Below are 22,937 nucleotides of genomic sequence, written 5' to 3'. Positions count from 1 at the left end.
GTCCTTCTCAATTTCTCCTTGTTTCTGCCCAGCAAGGATGTAGCCGGGAGCGGAGCCCCAGGCTGGAGTCAGGGCGTGTTACAACTTGCTGGTGACAGAGTCAAGGCATTTGGATTTCCAAACAACAGGGTTGAAAGGTTTGGTGTGTGAGCCTGACAAATACAAAGTTTGTGCTGTTGATGAGGTGAAGAGGGTTTCCATTAGTTTTTTTTTTCCTAGCATGAAACAACATGTGCTTGTTATTTTGGGCCAAGTCATCACTCCTCCACGGGTTTAAGGTCAGTAACCATCTCTGAGGCCCACCCACAGTGGGGGGAACTCGAGCTCCCTTGTCTGTAAAGTCTCAACACTCTACCTACTCTTTCTCATTATCATTAAGGGAGATGGACACACAGAATACAACAGTCTGCAAGACATCACGAGCCAAACTGCAGCAGAGGACCACGGAAGGAAACAGAGCCAACTGCGTGGAGAGGAGAGGAGGCGAGCCGCACAGTGGGTGTTGGGTCACTTCTGGGCTGGGGCGGGGAGAGGAAAGGGTAGGAAGCTGGGAAACAGAAACATGCCACAGGAGATGCAAGTGAGAGCGTCTGCCAAGCCAGATCACGGGCTAGGCTTAAAGTGGCCTCTCCAAGCTGGGAATGAGAGGTCAGCCCAAGTCCACCACTCCCCGGGCCTGAGCAGAACAGACCCTCACTGGCATGTCTGGGTGTCATCACAGAATACACTGGAGCCACAGACACAAGCAGAAGCCTCAGACCAACAGCTTTGCACAAAACATCTGGCTTGACAACAAACACGCAGAGGATCCTAGAGGCCGGGTGGGGCCCTGGCCTAGAGTGTCATTACCTGTCCTGTTTCCTGGGCAGAGTACTTCTGCAGAACTTAGGGCTAGCAGCAGGGGAAGAGAGAGGGCTAGAAGTCCAGGCAGGTAGAAAACAAGAGAAGGAACATTAGACCAAAGAACCGAGAGGCCTCCTTATACACATGATCAGAACAGTCTTCTCATTCCCAGGGCTGACCCTGGCTTTCTTCCCCATGTGTGGACGCTGGACACACAACACTGCTGCAGTGAAAGCCAAGGCTCTGAGGGACACTTTTAGTGTCTTGATTTCCCATCACTGTGGCCAGCAGCAATTCAGCAGGAAGGTGTTCGCCATGACACCAAATCTGCCCACCTGCCAACTGAGCAACGCGGCCGCACACTGGTCGGCTGAGCAAGGTCACTTGCTCTGCTTGCTCAACTGCAAGAGGAAGGAAAAGAAGTAGCCGATGAACAGAACAAAAGGGGAGGAGTCCTCTCCAAGGCCGAATGCCATCTAGAGACTCCCAGCAGCTCCACGCACCAAGAATAACCACAGGGAAGAGAGAGAACAGAAGCAGAGCCAAGCTAAATTCCATCTCAAATGGACTTCCCACCAAAGAGCAGTAATTAGAAAGAGTGAAATCTTGCAGGCAAAGCTGAATTAACATTTGGGATTATTGAGCTAATCTCTGGACTCTGGGAAAGGTGTCTTCCTGAGAGAGAAAGGCAGCCAGGGGCACAGGTATAGCACCAACCTTTCCGACAGTGTGGTCTTCACACTGTTGGTTCGGACAAAGGGCGTCAGGGAGTCGTCCTTAGAGGAGGTAAGGAGGCCCGTGGAGGAATTGTGGCTCAGGCCCCCTCCGCTGCCGAGGGAGATGTCAATGGATTCACAGCTGGTGTGCAGGCTGCTCACGGATTGGAAGCCCAGGCCGTCCTTGCTAACTGCTGAGGAACTGCTAGCAGTGGTGCCCCAGGTGAGGCTGTTGGAAGGGCCGGAGTGGGCTGAGCTGGGGCTGGAGGCTAGAGGAGACTGGTTGAGGTCCACATTCTTACTGTAGAGAGGGCTGCTGCTCCCGCTGCTCAGGACGCCACTGCCCGAGGGGGAGTCTAGGTTACCTTGCTGGCTCATGGTGGCATGAGGGTTGGAGATGACCACCGAATTTTTCATATTTTCAGCTGTGGCGATGGGCACTTGCTTGGTAGGCTTCCCACCAAAGAGTCTGTGAAGAGATAAAAGGTTGTGTGGGATGGACACTCAGTGGCACGGGATGCCAAGCTGTTAAAGAAGGGTGGGGCACAGCGGTGGGGGAAACCGTGAGACTTCCCAGAGAGGGAGGTGTCATCCTTTCTACAGAAGTGGCTAAAAGTGCTCCCTGGGAAAGATCATGGAGTGGGGTGACACTGGTATATCACAGGTGCCATCTTTAAGTTCTAGGCTATAGCTGAGACCCTAGCTCTGTCTGAGCCAAAGGGTGGTGGGGAAGTCTTCCACAGGCCTATCACATTGGCCCAAGACAGTGTTTCCCCCTCCAGCTACAAATGGACTAAGTAAAAAACTGCCCAGGAAACATCTAAGAGGAAAAAGAGCTAAGTCAGTTTTATATCCATGACACCAGGAACAAAGCAGGCCTTCAGTCCAGGACAGATCTACCCCAAGGGATTTGGTTTCTTTTATCTTTAAGCATAACACAAGGAAGAGAGACCGTGAGTCTAGATTTGGATGTGGCCTGAGAGAAGTACCTTCATGACTTATCCTCAATTAAAGCCCAATCTGAAAGATGTATCTTCTAGAGCCAGAGAGCTTGTCTTATCCAATGACATACACAGAAAGCTTACTGGGTTCACAAGACATTAGACCAGACACACTGGGTGCAAACCACATCTTTGTAGCACACATAAAAATGCCATTTCATGTCATCTCTCCTCCTGCTCATGACCAAAACTGTGCCATTTGTCCAGGGAATGGCACAGAAGCCTCCTTCTTCTAATGGCAGAGAGCTCTCTGGTGGAACTGTGGAATGGTCTGAAAGTTATATTCAAGTAATGCGAGAGCTTTATTCCATCCAGTGAAAGCAGTACATGGAATAAGTATCTTTAAAAAGTGATGAAACTACTACACATTAAGATAGGCAGACTGCTTTTCAGGCAGCTACTCAAAGTGATGATCTGTTACCTCCAGACAGTCCTGAAAATCTTAATTATCTTAAGAACAAACACACAAATATGAAACCAATATATAATCAATCAATCCTCACCACACTGTCTGGTGACAGAGGAGAAACACGTCTTCCCTGGTGACAACCAGGTAACACAATCGTATTGTAGAATCTTGGCTTTAGAATGCGTACATTCTTCCAGCGTTGGGGACCTCAGTCCTAAAGTGTAACTTTCTTCATTGCCCAGCTCCTCTATGATTTTTAGAAAACCAAGACCTGACCTATCTTCTGTGCAACTGCTCCTCATCCTGTTATATATAACTACACAGAAAAAGCCCAATCTTTTCTTGGGTAGGCCTCCAAATCATTGGGAGAGAGTTATCTACCTCACTTCACTCTCCACACTAATGTACAGCGAGAAAATTAAGAATACTTTAACAGTTTATGAAAAGTGCAATTGACCAAAACTGGCTGAAGGGTGCTCAGGGTGGACCTAAGGGGCCGCGTGCATTTTCATGTGTTTTCACGTCTTCTCCTATGTGGCCCTGAGGGTCCAGTAAAATGCCTTTGTAGTTACTAAAGGAAATCTCTAATACCAGAGAGTGAGTATTACATACTATACTTGAGGCGAGAAGCAGAGCACATTTCATTTACAAGGCAGTCTGTTAAGACAACAAAGAGCAGCCCAGTAGGACCTTCCCTCTGGAAAAAAATAATCATTACTGAAATTCTAATAATCAAGTCTAGGCAAAGCACAGGGAACGGCTTCATTACCCCTTTCATGTGGAATGCCTCTTCTGAAGTCTTTTCAAACATTCCTGTTCATCCCCAAATATGCACGTGCGCCATTTAATTTTTATATATATTTTTTTCACTACTTTATTTTCCATCCTTGGGACTTACTCTTTTTTATAACAAGAAATCTCCTGGGGAGGCAACATGGGCTTTAACCTATGCAGCTGCTGTATGAGGATGGTCCAAAGGATAATGAGAAGACAGGGGCAGGCAAAATGTAAAACAACAACAACAACAACAACAACAAAAAACTATTAAAAACTCGTAAATAATATTTCTGCATTGAGAAATTCTACCAAGTGTGGAGATGGGAAAATGATATACTTTTAAGGCAGTAGGCAATCAATTTCTCTTTTTCAGAAAGAGTTTGGCTTTAGGAGGGCTTTTTTCTTCTTTTAAAGAGAGCTAAAATTTTAGAGACTAACTTAAAATTATGCACACGGAACAAAAAAAAGAACTTGGGGACATAGAGAAGAATATCTGGCTCAGATCACTTTCTGCTATAATGAGGAAGCTCAGGCACAGAGTCACCAAGTGTGTGAAGAAAAAAAAAAAATATATATATATATAACCTGCTTCCCTTGACCTACTAATCCTGGCCTAGGAGTGTATCAAGACCTCTTTCTGGATGGTAGCTATCTTACTGAGGGGACTTACATTGGTCAGACATGGCTGCAACAATTAATTTCATAACACCCCTGAGAAAAGTCTAATCATCCCCATTTATAGATGAGGAAACTGAGGCCAGATTACTAAGAAAGGTTCCATGGTGGCTAAGGTAGATGGTCTCAGGATATGAACCCAGGGTGACCAACTAAAGAGGTTTGTGTTTTCATCCCAACATGAAAAAACAAATCACTGGCAACAAAACTTGTGGTAGGAGCCGACCCAGCAGCTTCACTTAAGGACTAAAGTGGAGGAAAGACAGGCGACTTTAACTCAGAAGCAGGATATTCTTAATTCAGGATGGCCTTCCATGTGCTCCAGCTCTGCTTGGTACCATGTATTTACCCACTTACCTGCGGAGCGTGGGAGAGGCCACGTCTGGGTACTTGGCCCCAGGCTGGAGAGCAGCCTGGGCTGAGCTGGGCACAGGCTGGGCAGCCGGGTTCACCTTCACTGAGTTGCACGAAGCCACGCTCTCACTGTCAGAGGAGATGCCTTTCTCCTTATCGGTCTGGTTGACCAGGCCTGGCAGAGAGCTGCCGAGGGCTGTTTTGGAGGGCTCCCTGAGCTTGGGCACTGCCAGGCCTGCCGACTTGCTGCTGATGTTGGAGTCGATGCTGCTGGTGCTCGACCTGTTCCCGGCCCCGTTCCTACTGTTGGACTTACTGGGCCTTGGCAAACTCCGGTATTGCAAGTTTGTCCGGGAGCTGAGAGACAGATAACCATCGTCCTGATTCTGAACTCCATCCATGCTTGTCTTCCGGCCAGTAGACCGCCCAACAAGTGCAGATGACTTTGGGATTTTGCCCAGCGTGGCTGACCTGCTGGTGACAGTGGCCCCACTGGCGGTGATCATGGCCAGCCCAGCTGCAGACCCACTCTGCTTCTTGAATCCAAAGCTATTGGCGTTGGTGGTGGGGGTCCTGGAGCTGCTGGAGAGGGGCTTCTTGGATTCGTCACCACTGCTGCGGCCAGCATCGGATGGGGAGCGCTTCACCTGGGAGGCTTTGGGCGAGAGCCTGCCCTTCTCAGACACCTTTGCATCATCTGTTTTTCCTGAGAAAGAGAGGGAGAGAGAGATCAGTGAGGTTGAGGTTGGCCTGCAAACCAAGAATCCCATCTCCCCAGCCAGGCTGTGTAGCTGCTTCTCCTCCTCCAAAGCAGGACTCACTTTTTCCTCAGGGAAAGCAGTACCCTGGGGAGGCCAGAGAGGGCTTTTTAAAAGATAATCTAGTCTACTACTGTCAAGGAGCCTTTTAGGAATTGTCAATGATTTTACTCACTTGCAAAGCAGTCTAAATTTATCCAGGGTAAAGCAATGCCAGATAACTGCTGACAGTCATGCCTGGGGCAAAAAAGACTCTGCCTTTTACTGACCTTTGACCCTTTATCCATTTCAAGGCTGTTTCTCAGTTCCTGCCATTTGCAGGGCACCCCACTGCCCTCCTTTAAAGCACATCTTCTAGATTTAGATCTGGGACAACACAACATACCAATATGCCCTGAACAGCCTGTAGGGGGTGTGTTAACCATCACTCCTATATGGTTAAACCAACGGAGTGCTTCCATCTTGAACCACTTTTAGGGCTCAGGTGCTGACATATTTCCACTTAGAAAAAGAGAGGAGTATGAACCTTTATGAAAGCTAGTAGTTAGCAGAGTATAAATCTGAAGGAGAAATCTATAACATCCCGTCTTTGCTAGAGCCACTATGGTTTGGGGTTTTATTTACTTTTTATATTTTATTTTATTTTGGTACTGGGAATTGAACCCAGAGGCATTCTACATCTAAGCCATACCCCCAGCCCTATTTTATTTTATTTTTTTATTTTGAAAAGAGTCTCACTAAGTTGCTGAGGCTGGTCTTGAACCTGTGATCCTCGTGTTTCAGTTTCCCAAGTACTAGGATTACAGGCATGCACCGCCACGTCCAGCTTGGCTTTGGTTTTTAAACAACTGCAGATTCAAGACAGAGAAAGCCCAACACTCACCAGTTCCCGGGGTCTTCAGTGCACCTGCAGGCGCGGACGGCTTGGTCCTTGGCATGGTGATGCCCACCTGAGCTGTCATTCCTCGCCGCCATGAGCCCGTCTGGGAAATGACGGTATTCTTCTTGCCCGATGTGCTTTTGTCTGATTCGTCCGACACATCAGAAGGATTCCGCCTCCACTTGGAGCCTGGCTCCATCTTTATGCCGCTGTCTGACCCTCCGTCTCTTTTCTTGACATCGTCACCAGACCACAGGGAATTTCTCTCCACCTGCGAGTGTTTCTCAGCGTCAGTCTATGGACAAAGATTCCCTGAATTAGTCTTCCCTCAATCCCCAGGCTAGGGAGCCCTTGCTCCAAAGGCAAAAATGCCAATAACCTGGATTCGTTTTGGGAAAAATACTATATAATTGATGTTCAAAAAATTGGAATGATATGTACTCTTAATATTTTATTAGAAAGCCCAGTTTGTGTGACCAAGGAAAGTAAAGAATAGAAATGTAACCTTAGAAGAGAGTGAGGATGAAAGTAAATGGGGCCTGAAAAAGAAAGAACCCTGAAGAAGAGGAAAACCCAAGGAGCAGATGGAGGTGTGGTGGGAATTCAGCCAGATCCTGCCGCTTGGAGACGCGGCCCACAGCCCCACTGCTGCTCTGTAACCAGCATCCAGCCTGCCCTCCATCCCTGTGCTCTGCACCTTCCTACCCCTCTATTGCTGGAGACCTTGGAGCTAGTGCAGTGCCAGGGTCTAAACCACAGTGCCTGGGTCTAAACCACAATGCCAGGGTCTAAACCACGGAAGGAGCGAGCAGGTGAGCAGCTGGTTCCACTGGAGCAGGGGTAGCCTGGAGCCCGGAGGAAGCAAACTGCCAGCCGCCAAAGGGCAATGGTGCTGGTTCCCACCTCAGTTGCATTTATATGCCACTGCTTTGCACCCCCGTGTGGGGTTTTGTTCTGAGGAGGGATATAATGAGCCAGCTTTCTTTGGAGGAGCCCTGACCTGCCGACCATGAAACCTGGGAGGGGACACAAGTGTGATGTTAATGATCTGCTGCTCTGCAAGGCTAAATGCAAACCAGCTTGCCTCCTGGGAGGGAGACAGGCATGGTGGATGGAGAAGGGGGGGTCAGCAATACTTCAGGGCGGCCACACAAAGCAAAGAATCCCAGACTCACTGTATCTATTACCAATGACGGGCAACAGCAGCGAGGCGGGAGACTTAAATGTACACTGGGCAGGAACCTGGCCACACAGGTCATGCAATATTGGTACAAATGCCTTCCTCCATGGAACAAAAGCTAAAGAGAGACATGCAGCCCAAGCTGAATCCTCTCTCTCACACCACCCTCTAATCACCTTATGAATTCCACTTGTCCCTTATAGCTAGCTATCTGTGGGCTTTCATTTGTTCTGTTGTTCCTCAAACACATACTGGGTTCCAGCCAGGTAGGAGGCACAGGGATAGGACAAGAGGAGGACAAACGCCATGATGGTGAGGCCACCTCAGCTGTGGCTCGGGACACCCAGGGGCGATCCCACCTGTGGGCAAGGAGCAGCTGAGTTGAGGAGCTGAGGAAATGAACAAATGTATATACCTGCTCCTTAGGCTACGGCGCACTCAAATGCCCTCACCCCTCCCAGACAAAGGCTGGGGATGGAAATAAGTCATGCTGTCTTCATCTCAGCCACCCGGGGTTCCCAACCACCTCAGCCTACTGCTTCCGGTACATGCATCCAGCCAGAAAGAACACAGTGCAGGACGCTGTCCACGGTGTGGACAAGTCTGATCCTCACCTCAACCAGTGGAAGTGATTGAATAAATAAATACGGGGAGCCGCTGCGGAACAGCCAGGCGGGATTTCTAGGTGCAGGGGCATCTAAAGCTCCCAGTGGCTGAGCTCAGCACACGCTGCAGGGATTCAGAGTGGAAATCAAAAGCAAGAAGAAATATGACAGCCTCACGGCCGAGGGCATAGCAGCGGCGCCATATTGCCACCGGCGGCAGCAGCAGCGAATTCACCGAGTTCAGTACAGCTACATCTGCGTATTCAAGAACAGTGAGTCAAATTGCAGGCCACAGAGGAGAAATCCCAGTACTGTACTCCCTGGGACTTGACCCAGTGGGGGAGGGGCGGTGGCAGAGATATCACACCATAGGAGAACGTGCAACCTGGCACCCCCCACAGTCTAAAGCAGCCTCTATCGACTCTCTGGGTCGGACACTCTGTGATACAACCCAGTAAAGTAGTGGGGTCTGAGATACTACTGACTCAAGATCCAGAACACCTTAAGTGAAGTCATAGTGACCCAAGGGAAGAACCCAGAGAAGGCACAAACTTCCGAAATCATGGGAAAGAGGAATAATACTGGAGCAATGAATGCCCACAACCCCACAACATCAGAACCCGATAAAACAGAAAATCAGAGATTTCTAGAAGATCAAATCAGGAAAATAACTGTAGAAATAATAGAGGTGCTTCGAAAAGAACTCAGAGAGAGCCAAAAAGAGATAAAGGATGCAATTAATGAAGTAAAGGCCTCAATTCAAAGCACAAACAACCGATTAGACCACATGGAGAACAGAATCTCGCTCTTAGAAGATGATCATTCCAAAAATGAACGCATAGTTTCTAATCTAGGAAAAAATATTCGACAGCAGGAATCTGACATTGAAGAAATATGGGCCCATTTTAGGAGAGCTAACCTAAGAATAATTGGAATAGAGGAGGGAAAAGAAAGTGAAACCAAAGGGATCAACAATCTCTTCAAGGAAGTAATAGCAGAAAATTTTCCAAACATAGAGCAAGAGGTTGATACACAGGTCCAGGAAACTTATAGAACTCCCTTTAGACAGGATCGGAGAAGAGAATCCCCACGCCACATAATTGTCAAAATGACCAGTGTGGAAGCCAAGCAGAGAATCTTAAAGGCAACAAAAACAAAGGGCCAAGTGACATTCAGAGGCAAACCAATTAGAATCACTCCAGACTTCCCAAACCAAGTCATGAGAGCCAGAAGGGCTTGGAGTAACATATTCCAAACTCTGAAAGAAAACAACTTCCAGCCAAAAATTTCCTACCCAGCAAAACTTTCTATCAAATTAGATGGAGAAATAAGAAGCTTCCATGACAAACAGAAACTGAAGGAATTTATGTCTTCAAAACCAGCACTAGAGAAAATACTCAAAGAGATTAACTACAAAGAAGAAATAGGTAACACACACCAGAACCAGAGAAACAAGATCTTCCATCCAACAGACAACTAAGTTTCGTTATCTGTGGAGATTCATTACTTATGTTAGTCTTTTACCTATCTCTAAATTGTATTGTTTGCCTTTATTGTTGTTAATTTTTAGGATTTCTAGTTGGAATATTAATATACCTTCAGATATAGCATTTGGAAATATTTTATCCCATTCTATCAGTAACTGTTAACTCTGTTTACATTGTCTTTGGATATACAATATTTTTTTTTATTTTTTAGGGAGTTTGTATACTCTTCTGTTGCCTGTGCCATTGAAATCATATCCAAGAAATCACTGCCAATTTCAATGTTGTGAGGTTTTATGACCCAGATTTTGTCCTAAAAGTTTATAGTCTTAAGATTTATATTTAGGTCTTTTATCTATTTTGAGTTAATATTTGTATATGGGATTAGGTAAGGGTCCAACTTTATTCTTTTCCACATAATTATTATTTTTCAACAATATTTAGTTAAAAGATTATTATTTCCACCACCAAATGTTCGTGGAAACCTTGTCAAAAATAACTTGACAATATAGGGAAGAATTTAGCTCAAGGCTTTTATTTAACTTCAGTGGTTTATATATCTGCCTTTAGAATAGTACTACACTGTTTCAATTATTGTAGCTTTATATGGTTTGAAATCAGAAAATATATATCTTCTAGCTTTGTCCTTTTTCAAGATCGTTTTGGGTATCTAGAGTCCATATTCCATATTAGGAAAGATTTTTTTTCTGAAAAATAAATATATAAATATATGATAGTTTCACCTAAAAAAATAGAAAAAAAATATTCTCTGGTAAGAAAGAAAGTAAAAAGAAATATTGAAATGTTATCTTTAAGTTTTCAAAAGCTTGGTATCAGACAAATGAAACTGTTATGTGAGATTATCATTTTTAATTTTGGATAAATTGCTATAATACTAGATGTCAACCACTAAGCCAAGCATGGGAGGGAGGGATGGGGAGAGAATGGGGTGGGGATCGGGTGGGGGCTGACTGGGCGATGTGTGCATGTATGTCTACAAAAGTTTGTATCCCACTATGATGTATGAATACAGTGCACCAATAAAAAAAATTATATAAAAAAATAATAAAAAATAAATAAATACGGAAGTGTGTGATTGTGAATTATGAAGACATTAAAAGAAACAGGGCAGGAGTCTGGAGAGAAGTACAGATAGTGATTAATTTAGATTGTGGTGATGGCGTGGGCCACAGTGGTTAGGTTAGAAACATTGCAAGAATTGCCCTAAGGAATGGGAAGATATAGTGAGAGAAGAGTTCATGGGTGAGGATACCAGGTAGTGGGAAGTATGTGTAGAAAGGCCCTGGGGCAGGAAAGATCTTGGCAAATATTTATTGAGGACCACTTTGTGCCCAGTGAATAGGCACTAGGAATGCTGCAATGAACAAACTCCAAATTCAAATTCCTTACCTCATGAAGCTTACATTTAAGTAAATTTTAACATATTCTGATCTGCTCCAAAGATGTACTAAAAATTGAGCACATGCCACATCCCAGTTACCGCAGTATTTATTCTTTTAATGTTCTTAGACCTATATTTATTGTTCTTAGACCTAACACGAGTAATAATGGTGCTAATGACAACAGCAGTAACAACTGATACTGAGCACTTACAAAGTGCTAGACACTAACATTCCTTGTATTTACCATTAAATTGAATCTTCTTTAAAAAGGAAGTAACATGCTGGGCGTGGTGGCGCAGCACGCTTGTAATTCCCACGCTTGGGAGGCTGAGACTGGAGGATCACACAGGTTTGAAGCCAGTCTAACTACTGAGTGAGGCTCTCAGCAGCTGGGTTTCACTCCCAGTACCACCAAAAAAAAAAAAAAAAAAAAGTAACATGTAACATTTTTAATTTTAAATGAGAAAAGTTAGGAAAAAATAGAAAACAAAACTGCTGAGATCACAAAGCCAGGAAGTAGAGATGTAGCGATTCAGGTGTCTAACTGCCAAGGCTACATTTTAACCATGATATCACATTAAGTGCCTTTTTATTTTCTCTTTTCTTCCCTTTTTTTCTTTAGTACTAGAGATTGAACCCAGGGGACATCCTGCTAGACCCCTAGACCTTTTCATTTGGAAACAAGGTCTCACTAAATTGCTGAGGGTCTCACTAAATTGTTGAGGATGGTTTTGCTGTGATTTTCCTGTCTCAGCCTCCCAAGTACTGGAATTACAGGTGTGGGTCACCACATCTGGCGTACCTTTCTAAATTATAATTCCAAGGATATGAAATTTTTTGCAAACCCCATAGCACTCAATACAATGTCTATACCTCAAGCATACCCCCTGTCTACACTGGCAGGCTGGTTTGCTCAAACCCCAGCCCTAGAGAAGCTCCAGCCCAGCCTCTGGGAGGGCCCACACACACTCTGATTTCACTAATGGCAGAGAAAGGGCACGTGTTCCTGGCTCAAGCCCATGGCCTAACTCTTCCTGTGGCAAGAACAATCATCACAACTCTTAGCCTGTTCCAGGCCGGCAGCTTTTCCAGCTCTACTCTCAAAAGCTGGGTTTTTGCAAGGGGACATCCTACTCGCTCTGACTTAACATGTTTTTAGTAAATCCTTCCTGAGCTATGTGCCAAATCATTGGTGGCATCTGTTGGAAGTTGACAGTAAGTTCCAGGCTCTCTGTTCCCAGAGCTCACAATGGGAGGGCCGGGAACCAGTCACATGGGATGCACAGAGAGCTTTTCTCCTTCCTATGATGGCCTTCATAGATTGTTCCCTCTGCAAGGGCACCTCCTTTGTGAAAGATTTTCTTACTGCCTTTACTTGGAAGGTTCTTTAATCATTCAACAGTTATGTGGAAAGGTGGGGAAATAAGCTAAAAGGAGCCTTCGAGGTTAAGCCAGGCCTCTGAAAGGGAAAGCATGGGTCAGAGGTGAGGCTGGAGGAGTGGGGGAGGCAGCCGATATGGGGAAGGGCATGAACTTTGCAGACTAGCAGACCTCAGCTCAAGTGCTGGGTGCTGAGGCTCATCTGCTGTGTGACCCTGGCAGAAGTTGCTTCCCATCTCTGAGTCGGCTACATTGGGTATGAAACATGGTTAATACCAACAGATCTCTTAGAGGTATTTTTTTTTTTTTTTTGGTACTGGGGATTATTAAACCCAGGAGAATACCATCTACAATTCCCTTTCTATTTTTAAAATTTGAGATAGAGATATTTATTTTTATTTTTTAGATACTCTAAATTGCTGAGACTGACCTCAAAATCATGATCTTCCTGTCTCAGCCTCCCAAATACTAGGGTTATAAGAATGCACTACCATAACTGGCTTTTGTCTTAACAGAGTCTATGTGAACTCAGTGAGCTAAATGTGAAGAGGGCTGTTTTCATTACAGCCTCTCCCACCCCTGAAAATCCCCAGCATTCTGTTGTCCATCTTTAGCATTTATTCCATTTTTGTCTCACATGAGGGTGGACAGTGTACTTGTGTTCCTGCTGCTGAACCTCAAGCCTCTAGATATCAGGGACATTCCCGCTCTCCTCGTGCCCAAATCCCTTGCAGTTCTCCATGATGAACTGAAGTTTGGGCCCCAGTCATAATAGAAATCATCACTACCATCAGCATCACCTGCCTCTCTTCTGGCCAGCACCATGTCCCCCCACATACATGCCTAGATCATCTTATCCTCTAAGGATGCATTATTACCTATATCTTATAAACTATGAAAACATAGGTTTGAAGAGGAAAAGTAACTAGCCCAAAGTCAGAAGCAGCAGCAGCGCCCAGCAGAGGGACAGAAGGTACAGCCCTGCTGGCCTCCAGCTAAATCCATCCCTTGCCTGGAGAACAAGCAGTGAACTCTAGAGTCACTCGAGGCCTCTCAGGGCAGGAATCCTTGCCACAGAATTCACAAGATTGTATTTCCCCCAAATAGAAAAGAAATAAATTGGCATAAATTCTCCCCCACAACCCATCTAGTTTATTTACAATTTTACAGGTGAAAACAAGAGGAAATATTGACACATACTTCTCTGCACTCAGGACCTGAAATGGTGCCTTCTATGAAACAGGGTCAAGGGCATAAATGGAGAGAGAGAGAGAGAGAGAGATGAAATGCTGGAAAATATAAGATGGATTGCTCTGCAACTGCAAACAAAATATGTTAAGAACATAGTAAGCCAGGCATGGTGGTACATGCTTGTGATTCCAGAACCTGTGAGGTTGAGACAAGAGGATTTCAGGTTCAAGGTCAACCTCAGCCACATAGAAAGACTTAGCAACCTAGTGAGACCCTGTTTCCAAACAAAATTTTAAAAATTGGGCTGTGGTAGATCTCGAAGGCAGAAGCCCCTGGGTTCAGTCCCCAGTACTCTCTTCCCCCAAACACAAAGAGAAGGTCAATTTCTACTGACATGAATGCAAGAGGGAGGCAGAGGGACAGGAAATCCAGGGGAAGGGAGGATGGGAGAGGAAAAGTAAATTCTGAGAAGTATCAAGCACCGAGATAAACATGTTCCGATAAGGTATTTCCATGCCATTCCCACACTCACCCTCCAAGACAGTCCTAATGACTGTTATTTTATGGATGAGGAGGCAGAGGCTCAGGATGCTGATTAGCTTGTCCAAGGACGTGGCTGTGTGAGGAGCTCCACCGCAGACCACCTAACTGCAAAGGCCCCCCGCCACTCCCGTGGCCATGGTCCGGCCCCCCGTTCGCTAGACTCACCGTCCTCCTGGAGGAAGTCTGTCCAGGCTCTCTGGCCTTAAGCAGGGGCTTCTCAGCCCAGCATACAGAGGGGCAGTGAACACAGAGGCCAGGTGCAGGAGCGCTGGCCACGTGTGCCCTGTGCAAAGTGGAGTCCCCCACAGACAAAGACACACTCCATTCCTGGAGATCACTCCTCCATTATCCGCCTCCTCCTCTTTCAATCACTACTCCCAGGCAGCTCCTCAGGTTTTCCAGACAATAACATCCCTGATCTTCAGCTGGGAAACCCAGGCAGGCAGCCTGTCCTCAACTTGCTTTCCCACCAGACATGCTGAGCCACCTCTCACCTCCCTGTGTCCTGCCCGGCAGGCCGTGTGCTGCCTGCTCACCCATGGTAAACCGGCATGTGACAGGGACCTGAAGGAGCTGCTGTAAGGAGCAGCTCTTGGGAAGGGTGCACTGCACATCTTCCCGCAGCTCAGAGGAGTAATGGCCCTTAGCATTCTTCAGTGACGTGGGGGAGGAGGCAGGAGGCTGCGGATAACGCTGATTCAAATATTTCGAGATGTTCCCTGGATAGGAACAAAGGGGATGTTACTAAAAATCCATTTAAAGGCACCAGGGCAATAGAACTCTCTGAAACTATTGGTGCAGGTCTACATTTCTATTATTCCAAGACCTACTTTTCAGTTTTTTAAAAAATATTTTAAACTTGGGTAGATTTATAGGAAATAAACTACCCAATGAATAGTAAACTTCTTGTATCCCTTCAAAGCATTTCTGATCCTGAACAAAGGACAGGTTTGGGTAGTCCTCTTGAACCTCACATTTGTAAGATAAAAGTAAAGTGTTGGTCAAAGGTTAGGGGGGTGGCCTTAACCAAACTGGGCTGTATCTGATAGGAAACCATCTGTGAGTCCCAGGTAGATGTGGAACTAGGAGCTCAGATTCCAGCTTTGTGGGAGGGGAACGGGACGAGGCATCTTCCATGCAGCGCTTCGCTGGCTCAAGCTGGGAGCAGCAAGGGCGCCTCAGTGACCGGCCCACCTCTGGGAGACCAGGTCCTCGGTCCCCAGCTTCACATGTAAGGTCAGTCTAGAAGCTTGGTGGTTTTCATCAATTTAAATACAGACAGAAGGAGTCTCAAGAAACAAGTCAGTATGTATAGGAAAGTAAAATCAGTGTGTATGTGACATTTGGCCTAGGGCAGGTGGCAGAGACACTTAGCTGGGTGTTTCTAACTTACATGTGATCACTGATTAAACAGTGATCACTCTCAGGAATGTGCCTTAATTTTTTGTAATAAACTTGCTTATTGAGATTTAGTGAAGATAGATAAAGAATGGATGCTGGGGGTTGAACCTAGGGGTATTCTACCTCTGAGCTACACACCTATCCCCTTTTGAAACAGGGTCTTACTAAGTTACTGAGGGCCTTATTAAGTTACTGAGACTGGGATTACAAGCATGGGCCACCACACCTGACTTGAGGTATAATATTCTTATAGCAAAGCACATAATCTTAACTACACAGCTGAATACATTTTTATAAAACTAACATACATACATAATTATCACTCAGACCAGTACCCCAAAACTCTGTGCTTTCTTTTCATCATTTGGGTAGTGTTTTTTTTAATACAACTACCATAATTTCCAAACCTTATTCTGCCAAAATAGTCATGAATTCTAGCTAAAGTGAGAATATAAGAACAGACAATTCCAAAAGCAACACCTACTACATTTCATCAGGCAGCCAGCATCTGTACTGCTGTGGGACAGAACCGCCCCACAGACCGACAAGTCCTTTCTTTAGCATTACCCTCAAAGAAGAGAAACCCTGGAAAGCAAAGATTTCCAAAACAGCCCCAATCTATATGCAAAGTAAAAAACAACCAAGAAAGGAAAGGGTGTGGGAGGAAAAAGTGAGGGAGGGGTACTGTACCTCCTGTTCTCCCCCAGGGCCCTGTGGAGACTCTGTCCCAATCAGAACTCTCCAGGGGTTAAATGAGCATGGCGGCTCCCACCAGCGTGAGGTCCGTGAACAAGGTCCACCCAAGCCAGCACAGCCAAGGCTGACCAGACTTCAGCCCCAACTTGAGAACAAGCCACAAAGACAGCTCGTCCCTTCTCCAAGGAGTGGAGTGGGCTCACTGGAACCAACTGGTGCCCACTATGCAAAAGTACTGTGGGAGCAACACGCCCACATGCAACTGTGCATTTGAAACAATAAAACGTCAAGTGTAAGTGTGTAGAAGTGGGGGAGGATCTCAAACTCAGGTGCCTTGGGGTCAGGAAGGTATTTTATTTTATTTTTATTATGTAATTTAATTTTTTTTTTTTTTTTGCAATACTGGGGATGAAACCCAGGGGCATTCTATCTCCCAGCTACACTTCCAGTCCTATTTTTTTTTTCTTTATTTTGAAACAGAGTCTCACTGAGTTGCAAAGAGCCTCACTAAGTAGCTGAGGCTGGCCGTGAACCCGTGATCCTCCTCTCTCAGCCTCCCAAATGCTGGGATTACAAGTGAGCACCACCACGCCTGGCTTCAGGCGGGTATTTTAAAGTTGGGCAGCTGGCCTGCGGCTGGGTATGCTGCAGCAGGAGCCCTGTGAGAGAAGGGCGAGGACACTTGGACATCTGCTGACCGGTGCTACGTGGAGCAACAGCTTCTGATTTTGCAATAGAAACCAGAAACACATTTTCATGTGATGTCATGTGGCTTAAACTCATTTGATGTGCAATCTTGTTTAAAAAAAACATATGCCAATTAAAGCACATCGCCAGGAAGATGTGACCCATGGATGAGCAGTTCCTGGTCCCAGGCCAGGACATACTGGTCTTCTGGCACAGAATTCTCCATCTTTGCCCCCAATTCCATCACTCTTGAGGGAAATGGACACACGCCCATGGATAGCAGCAGCAGGTTGCTGCAGCAAAGAGGGGCCACACTCTAGGCTGAGATCTGCCAGTGAGCCCAACATCCTTGTGTGTGTTTGTTTTTATGAGTAGATTGTGAAACTGAGGTCCAGGTGGGAAACATGATCTCCCAAGGTCACAACAGTGAGAGTGGCAAAGCTTCGTGGCCCTGTTTCCCACCACTCTGCTGCCTGGCTCCCTTTCTTTGCAGGTGGAGACCAGATCTGGAGACATCAGATCACAGGGATCCAGAGGTTAGGCTCATCTTACCAACCCTGCTCACCCCAAGTGGGCCTCTCAGCCCACAAGCCCAAGGCTCCAGGCTGCAGGGGCCTCTGCAGGAGTCCAGAGGGCTCCATGTACCTTACCTGTACGTCCAGGTTCTTCCGTGAGGAGGCTGGTGTGTTGGCATAGGAGCTGATGGAGGAGCTGGTGTTGATATCATCCGTGCTGAGGTTGTCTATGGTGTCGCTGATGCCGCTGCTGACGGAGCTGCTGTCATCCCAGCTGCCAAGAAAAACACATCCTGAGCACCAGAGCCCTACACGGTTCCCACCCAGGCTGACATGCGCGCGAAGGTTCACTGTCCTAGAAAAGGCCTAGCCTGGGTCACATCTCAGACAAAGCTCTTTTTCCTGGGATGTGACTCATTTCCAAAGACACCTTGCATCTTTGCTGTTTTGGATCAGCATTCAGTTGATAATGTATCTGCCTCAAAGCGTGGGTGTTTCCATGAGCAGAGGAGGTTGCAGACACCACCCACGTCCTGCCCTATCCTCCCCTTCACCAAGGAACATTATAAAGGCCAACTGCCTGCCCCGGGGAGAAAGACTGAACACTGCCCCACCCCCACTCCTAGGGCCCCAAGGAGCAGAGGAGCTGCTGTGTGAACTCTCTGGGCTCCACTCCTGGGAAGAAATACCCAGGGAAGCAATGTGGCAATAATCAGCAGAAACCTGTCAATTCTATTCTTAGCTGTAATTCTGATACCACCCAGAATACACCTAAAATATTCATCTCCCACTCCTCAGATCAATCAAGGTCATCCTCCAGGTGCTCAAGTCTAGACTCTTAGCAAAGATTCTTGGTTCTTTCTTCCTTCTAACCATCTCCTACCTCACACCACTGTCACATTTAATCCAACACCCCGTCCAATCACCTGTCTTTGCAAAAATATACCAAATGTGCACAGCTCTCTGCATCTACCGCTGCCTGTTGGTCCCACCTGCGTTACTACAGATGGGCCAGCTGACTGCAGTATTCTGCTTCCAAACAATCCATCCCCATGGCAGCCAGAATGACCTTCTGTCATGTAAACCAGGTCCTGCCACTCCACTGCTTAAGAACTGGAGCCGTAGCTAGGGTATTCAGTGTCTAACCTCCCACACCAGCTCTCAAGTGCCTCCCTCTCCACTTGCGGGCTCTGATCACATGAGCTTCTGCCCCTTCAAGACTTTTCTTGTCTTCAGGGCTCTGCACTGGTTGTCCCTCTTCCTGGACATTTGTCTCTGCCTGTGTATCTCTCAGATCTCTGCTCCCTATTACACCTCAAGATCACCATGCGGTATCAGTCCTGCTGTGTTTTCTCATTTGTAGGTGCTTAATAAGTCCTTGCTGACTGAAAGTCATCGGAGTGAGAAGCTATCGGGGTACTAAAGTGAGCTTCCAGCAGCAATGTGACGCTGCTCTAGTTGATCCAGTAGACAGATAAGTACTATTGTTTTCCTTATAGTACAGATGGAGAAACAGAAGCTGAGAAAAGATGCCCTGTGTAAAGTCAGAGAGCTAGCGCACCACGGAGTGGACCAGGATCCAGTCGTTCTGACTCCAGAGCCACCCTCCTGACTGTGACCCAGACGGCTTTCCACTATGTCAGTCCCCAGCACACACCATGACGACTTGGCCTGCTTCCCCAGGAGGAAGCCGAGACTGGGAGGCCGGGCATGCTGGCTCCAGGCCACCGTGCTGGGAATGGCAGGTCTGATGGCAAAGCGATGACTCAACCACATTATCCCAGCTCGCAGCCCTCCATTGCCAGCGTTGGTGAGAGCCTGGCGGAGGGACAGCAAGACGCCTGGGAAAGGCTGGGCAGCCGGGACTTTAAAAGCCAGGACGCCTCTCCTTGCCCCTACCAACACAAAGATACTCTAGTTCATTCCACAGGTTTGTAAGATGCCAGCTTTCACCTCCTGAGCTTTGCTGGCCAGGGAGGAAGCAACGACTTGCTGAAAACTGCTTTTATTACCTTCCCTTCAAAACTCCCACTTGGTTTCCAAAAGCCAGCATGGAGGATACCAGCAAAGCAGAGAAATATGTGAAGGTGGCTCCCAGGTAGGGAGGATAAGGCAGGAAGAGGGAAGGCTGAAAGCAGGCATGGTGGTGTCTGCCTGTAATCCCAGCACTTGGGAGGTTGAGACAGGAAGATCAGAGGTGCAGCTGACTGCGGTGTTTTGCTTCCAAACAATCCATTCTCCCCATGGCAGCCAGAATGACCTTCTGTCAGTAAACCAGGCCAGCCACAGCAACTTAGTGAGACTCTCAGAAACTTAGCAAGACCCTGTTTCAAAGAAAAAATATTTAAAAGGCAGCGATTGTGGTTTGGAGGTAGAATGCCCCTGGGTTCCATCCCCAATACAAAAACAAAAGCAAAAAAAAAAAAAAAAAAAAAAGGTGGTGGTTACTGTTGATGAATCCACAAAGGTCCAATGGTCCTGTGGCTCTGTGAACTTGGACTTCCTGGTGTAATTCTATTCCTTTTGCCCAGCCTTACACCCTTTTCCCATTTTTCCCTGTGAAGCCTTCTCTAAAAATTACAGCTCATTCAAGTCACTCTCCACTCTGAGTTCCTGTATAGTTAAACACATCTGCATTTGTTTCTATATATTTTTACAGCTCTTTAGTTATTCTCTCTAGATATGAAGGTTTGTCCTGTCTTTTCAGTACATGCAACATCTTAGTGATAACTAGGCATTTACCATATACCAGGCATCATACCAGGAGCTTTAGATACACTATAGTTCTCCAGTCCTCTTATCATACCTGCAAGATAGGTATTGTCCTACAAATCAAGAAATACAGGCTGAAAGTCTTACCAATGCTATGCAGTTGATTTGGGAACTAAGTTTAAAAGGCAAAGCTAGCCAGGTACAGTGGTGCATGCTTGTAATCTCAGTACCTGAGAAGCTGAGACAGGAGGATCACAGGTTCAAGGCCAGTCTTAGCAACCTAGCAAGACCCTTAACAACTTAGTGAGACCCTATTTCAAAATACAAAAATAAAAAGGAGTTGAAAGTATAGTTTGGAGGTAGAATGCACCTGGGTTGAATGCCCAATACCAACACCAACCATTACAATGGTGGTGCACGCTTGTAATTTCAGCATTTGGGAGCTGGAGACAGGAGGATCACAGTTCACGGACAGCCTCAGCAGCTTAGCAAGGCCCTTTGCAACTCAGTGAGATCCTGTTTCAAAATAAAGAATAAAAAATAGGGCTGAGGGTATAGCTTGGAGGTAGGATGCCTCTGGGTTCCAACCCCAATACCAACAAAAAAAAAGAAGAAGAAGGAGGAGGAGGAGGAGGAGGAGGAGGAGGAGGAGGAGAAAAAAGGCAAAACTGTTTACTTTCAGAGCATGTGTTTCTTCTAGCATGTAACCTTTCAAGAGAACAACAGCCATTCCCTGAATACCTACCAAGTACCAACAAGTCAGCATCTGCACATACTCTCACCAGCTCACAGGCTCACTCCTGGAGGTGGCCGTTACCTTTACTGACAATGAGAAACTGAGGTTGTGTGCAGTGGCAGGGCAATGACAAAGCAAGTCAAGTTTATTTTGTGGGCCATGTGCCCTCCAGCTCCCACCACTTAACCACCTCCTGACTGGATTCACATGCAGAGAAAAATTAGGGCAATTTTTTGATGCCAGCTCACCACCCTCAGTAGATTCTGAGCCCGGCTCCCTCCCCACTTAATTCCCTGATAGACCACAACTCCTGTGCCTCAGTTTCACCTGGGCTGGCAATCATAAGAAGCTCTGCTAGAAAAAGTATCACATATGGAAAAGGACTCAAGTTTCCTCTCCCAGTAAAAAGAAAATCCCATGAGTCTTTTATTACATCTGCTCTTTGGGGTAAGGAATTTAGTGTATCTAAAAATTCTTATAATCTGATGAAGAAGAAAGGGGGATAAGGGGAGAGGAGTGTGGCTGGTAGAGAGGGAGAGGGGAAGTGAGGAACAGATGCCCATGAATCCAAGGCCCAGATTTTGTGCTTTGAAATTGTACCCGTTCTTCCCCTGTGGCCTTTCAACACCAAGATATTATTCCAGAGGAGTGTATGGCACTCGACACACACATCCTTCCGGCATCAGTCTCTGGAGCTAACCCCGAGTTACAGGACGTCCCAGTAACTGAGATGTTCCAGAAGAAGGAAAGGCAGGTTGGAGTCTACAGAAGAGACAGAGGGGAAACTCATATCCAGCAAGAACACACTCCATGTTCCCCCCAAATCCAAAAGCTGTTCCTGCACTTGGAAAACCAGCCATGTCTCCCTCACTTCTAGATCTCTGGGACACTGGCAACTCTATCTAGATATAAAAATCATCTAGTTCTTACTTTTCCAGTCCTCAAAATTCAGGGTACAAATGGTCAGGAGCCACAGAGATTAGGTCAATGAGCCCCAAGATGTTTCCAAGGGAAACTAATTCCATGAGATGCTCTATCAAAGCAATGTTGCCCCAACAACAGAACATGGTAAATGCTGCCCTTCTGTCCTCTTAGTGCACACATCCACGGTGCACAGGAATGTCTCAACTGCTCTGACATCCAGTAAAGAGTTCTGTAATTTTTCTGAAAGTAGCACTCTCCAAACTTACAGGATCCTAGGGGAGATGCTGAGAAGAATGAAGGATGCTAAAAATGTGTGCATGAAACCCAGACCTGCCAGTGGCTACCACTGCTCACCTGCCTGAGAAGGAAGCCAGGAGTTGGGAGGGATCAGAGAGCCTCTTTTAGATGGCTTGAACTCTTGATCCAGCCATACCTAAGGCTGGCACCCCTGGGAGCCCAGTTGGGAGAAGTACTAAATTCCCTTCTTTGGCTCAAAACTGGTTTGCTTTGGTTTTATTAGTTGGTATACTGATGCCTACTAATGGGGAATTGCCATTAATTTTAAAATAACTCTAGACACGTAACTAAGAATCAGGCAGGAAAAATGTGGAAAGCAAGCCAGGTGTGGTGGCACACACTCGTAATTCCAGCATTCGGGAGGCTCAGACTGGAGGATTGCGGTTTGCGGACAGCCTCAGCTACTTAGTGAGGCCCTCCGCAACTTAATGAGACCCTATTTTAATTAAAGAATAAAAACTAGGGCAGGGGGTGTAGCTTAGAGGTTGAATGCCCCTGGGTTCCATCCCCACACCCCCACAAAAAAATAAATATGGAAAGCAGGCAGAATATGCTCAGGTAAGGACATCCTTGAACCAGTTGAGTGATAAAGGGAATCCAGTATAACCTAGGGTGAGGTACAAGAATCCACAGATCCACATTGAGCGATCGATGTCAAAAGAGGTTACAAAAAGTGATTAAGGTTACAACTTGAAAGAAACCCAGGGGCCGTGTGTTTACCACGTGTCGAAATGAAATTCCAGGGCAGAGGCCAGAGAGCCCCAATGACA

At 46.4% G+C, this 22,937-nt stretch overlaps 1 protein-coding gene across 3 annotated transcripts in view; it reads right to left on the bottom strand.

Annotated features, from left to right (window-relative positions):
• Window positions 1-22,937, bottom strand: part of NAV2 (neuron navigator 2) — a gene marked incomplete at both ends in the record, with an annotated part of 737,881 nt that overhangs the window by 64,734 nt on the left and 650,210 nt on the right. For all 3 annotated transcript variants that reach the window (XM_080694785.1, XM_080694783.1, XM_080694784.1), the window contains 5 exons: window positions 850-915; window positions 1,561-2,028; window positions 4,779-5,481; window positions 6,417-6,708; window positions 17,634-17,772. In XM_080694785.1, coding sequence (XP_080550911.1) covers window positions 850-915; window positions 1,561-2,028; window positions 4,779-5,481; window positions 6,417-6,708; window positions 17,634-17,772 — 1,668 coding nt within the window. The remainder of the gene's footprint in view (window positions 1-849; window positions 916-1,560; window positions 2,029-4,778; window positions 5,482-6,416; window positions 6,709-17,633; window positions 17,773-22,937) is intronic.

Source organism: Muscardinus avellanarius (assembly GCF_963383645.1).
Source record: "Muscardinus avellanarius genome assembly, chromosome: 1".
Taxonomy (NCBI): domain Eukaryota; kingdom Metazoa; phylum Chordata; class Mammalia; order Rodentia; family Gliridae; genus Muscardinus; species Muscardinus avellanarius.
The sequence above is the reverse complement of the archived record's forward strand: the minus strand, read 5'-3'. Positions and strand labels throughout refer to the sequence as shown.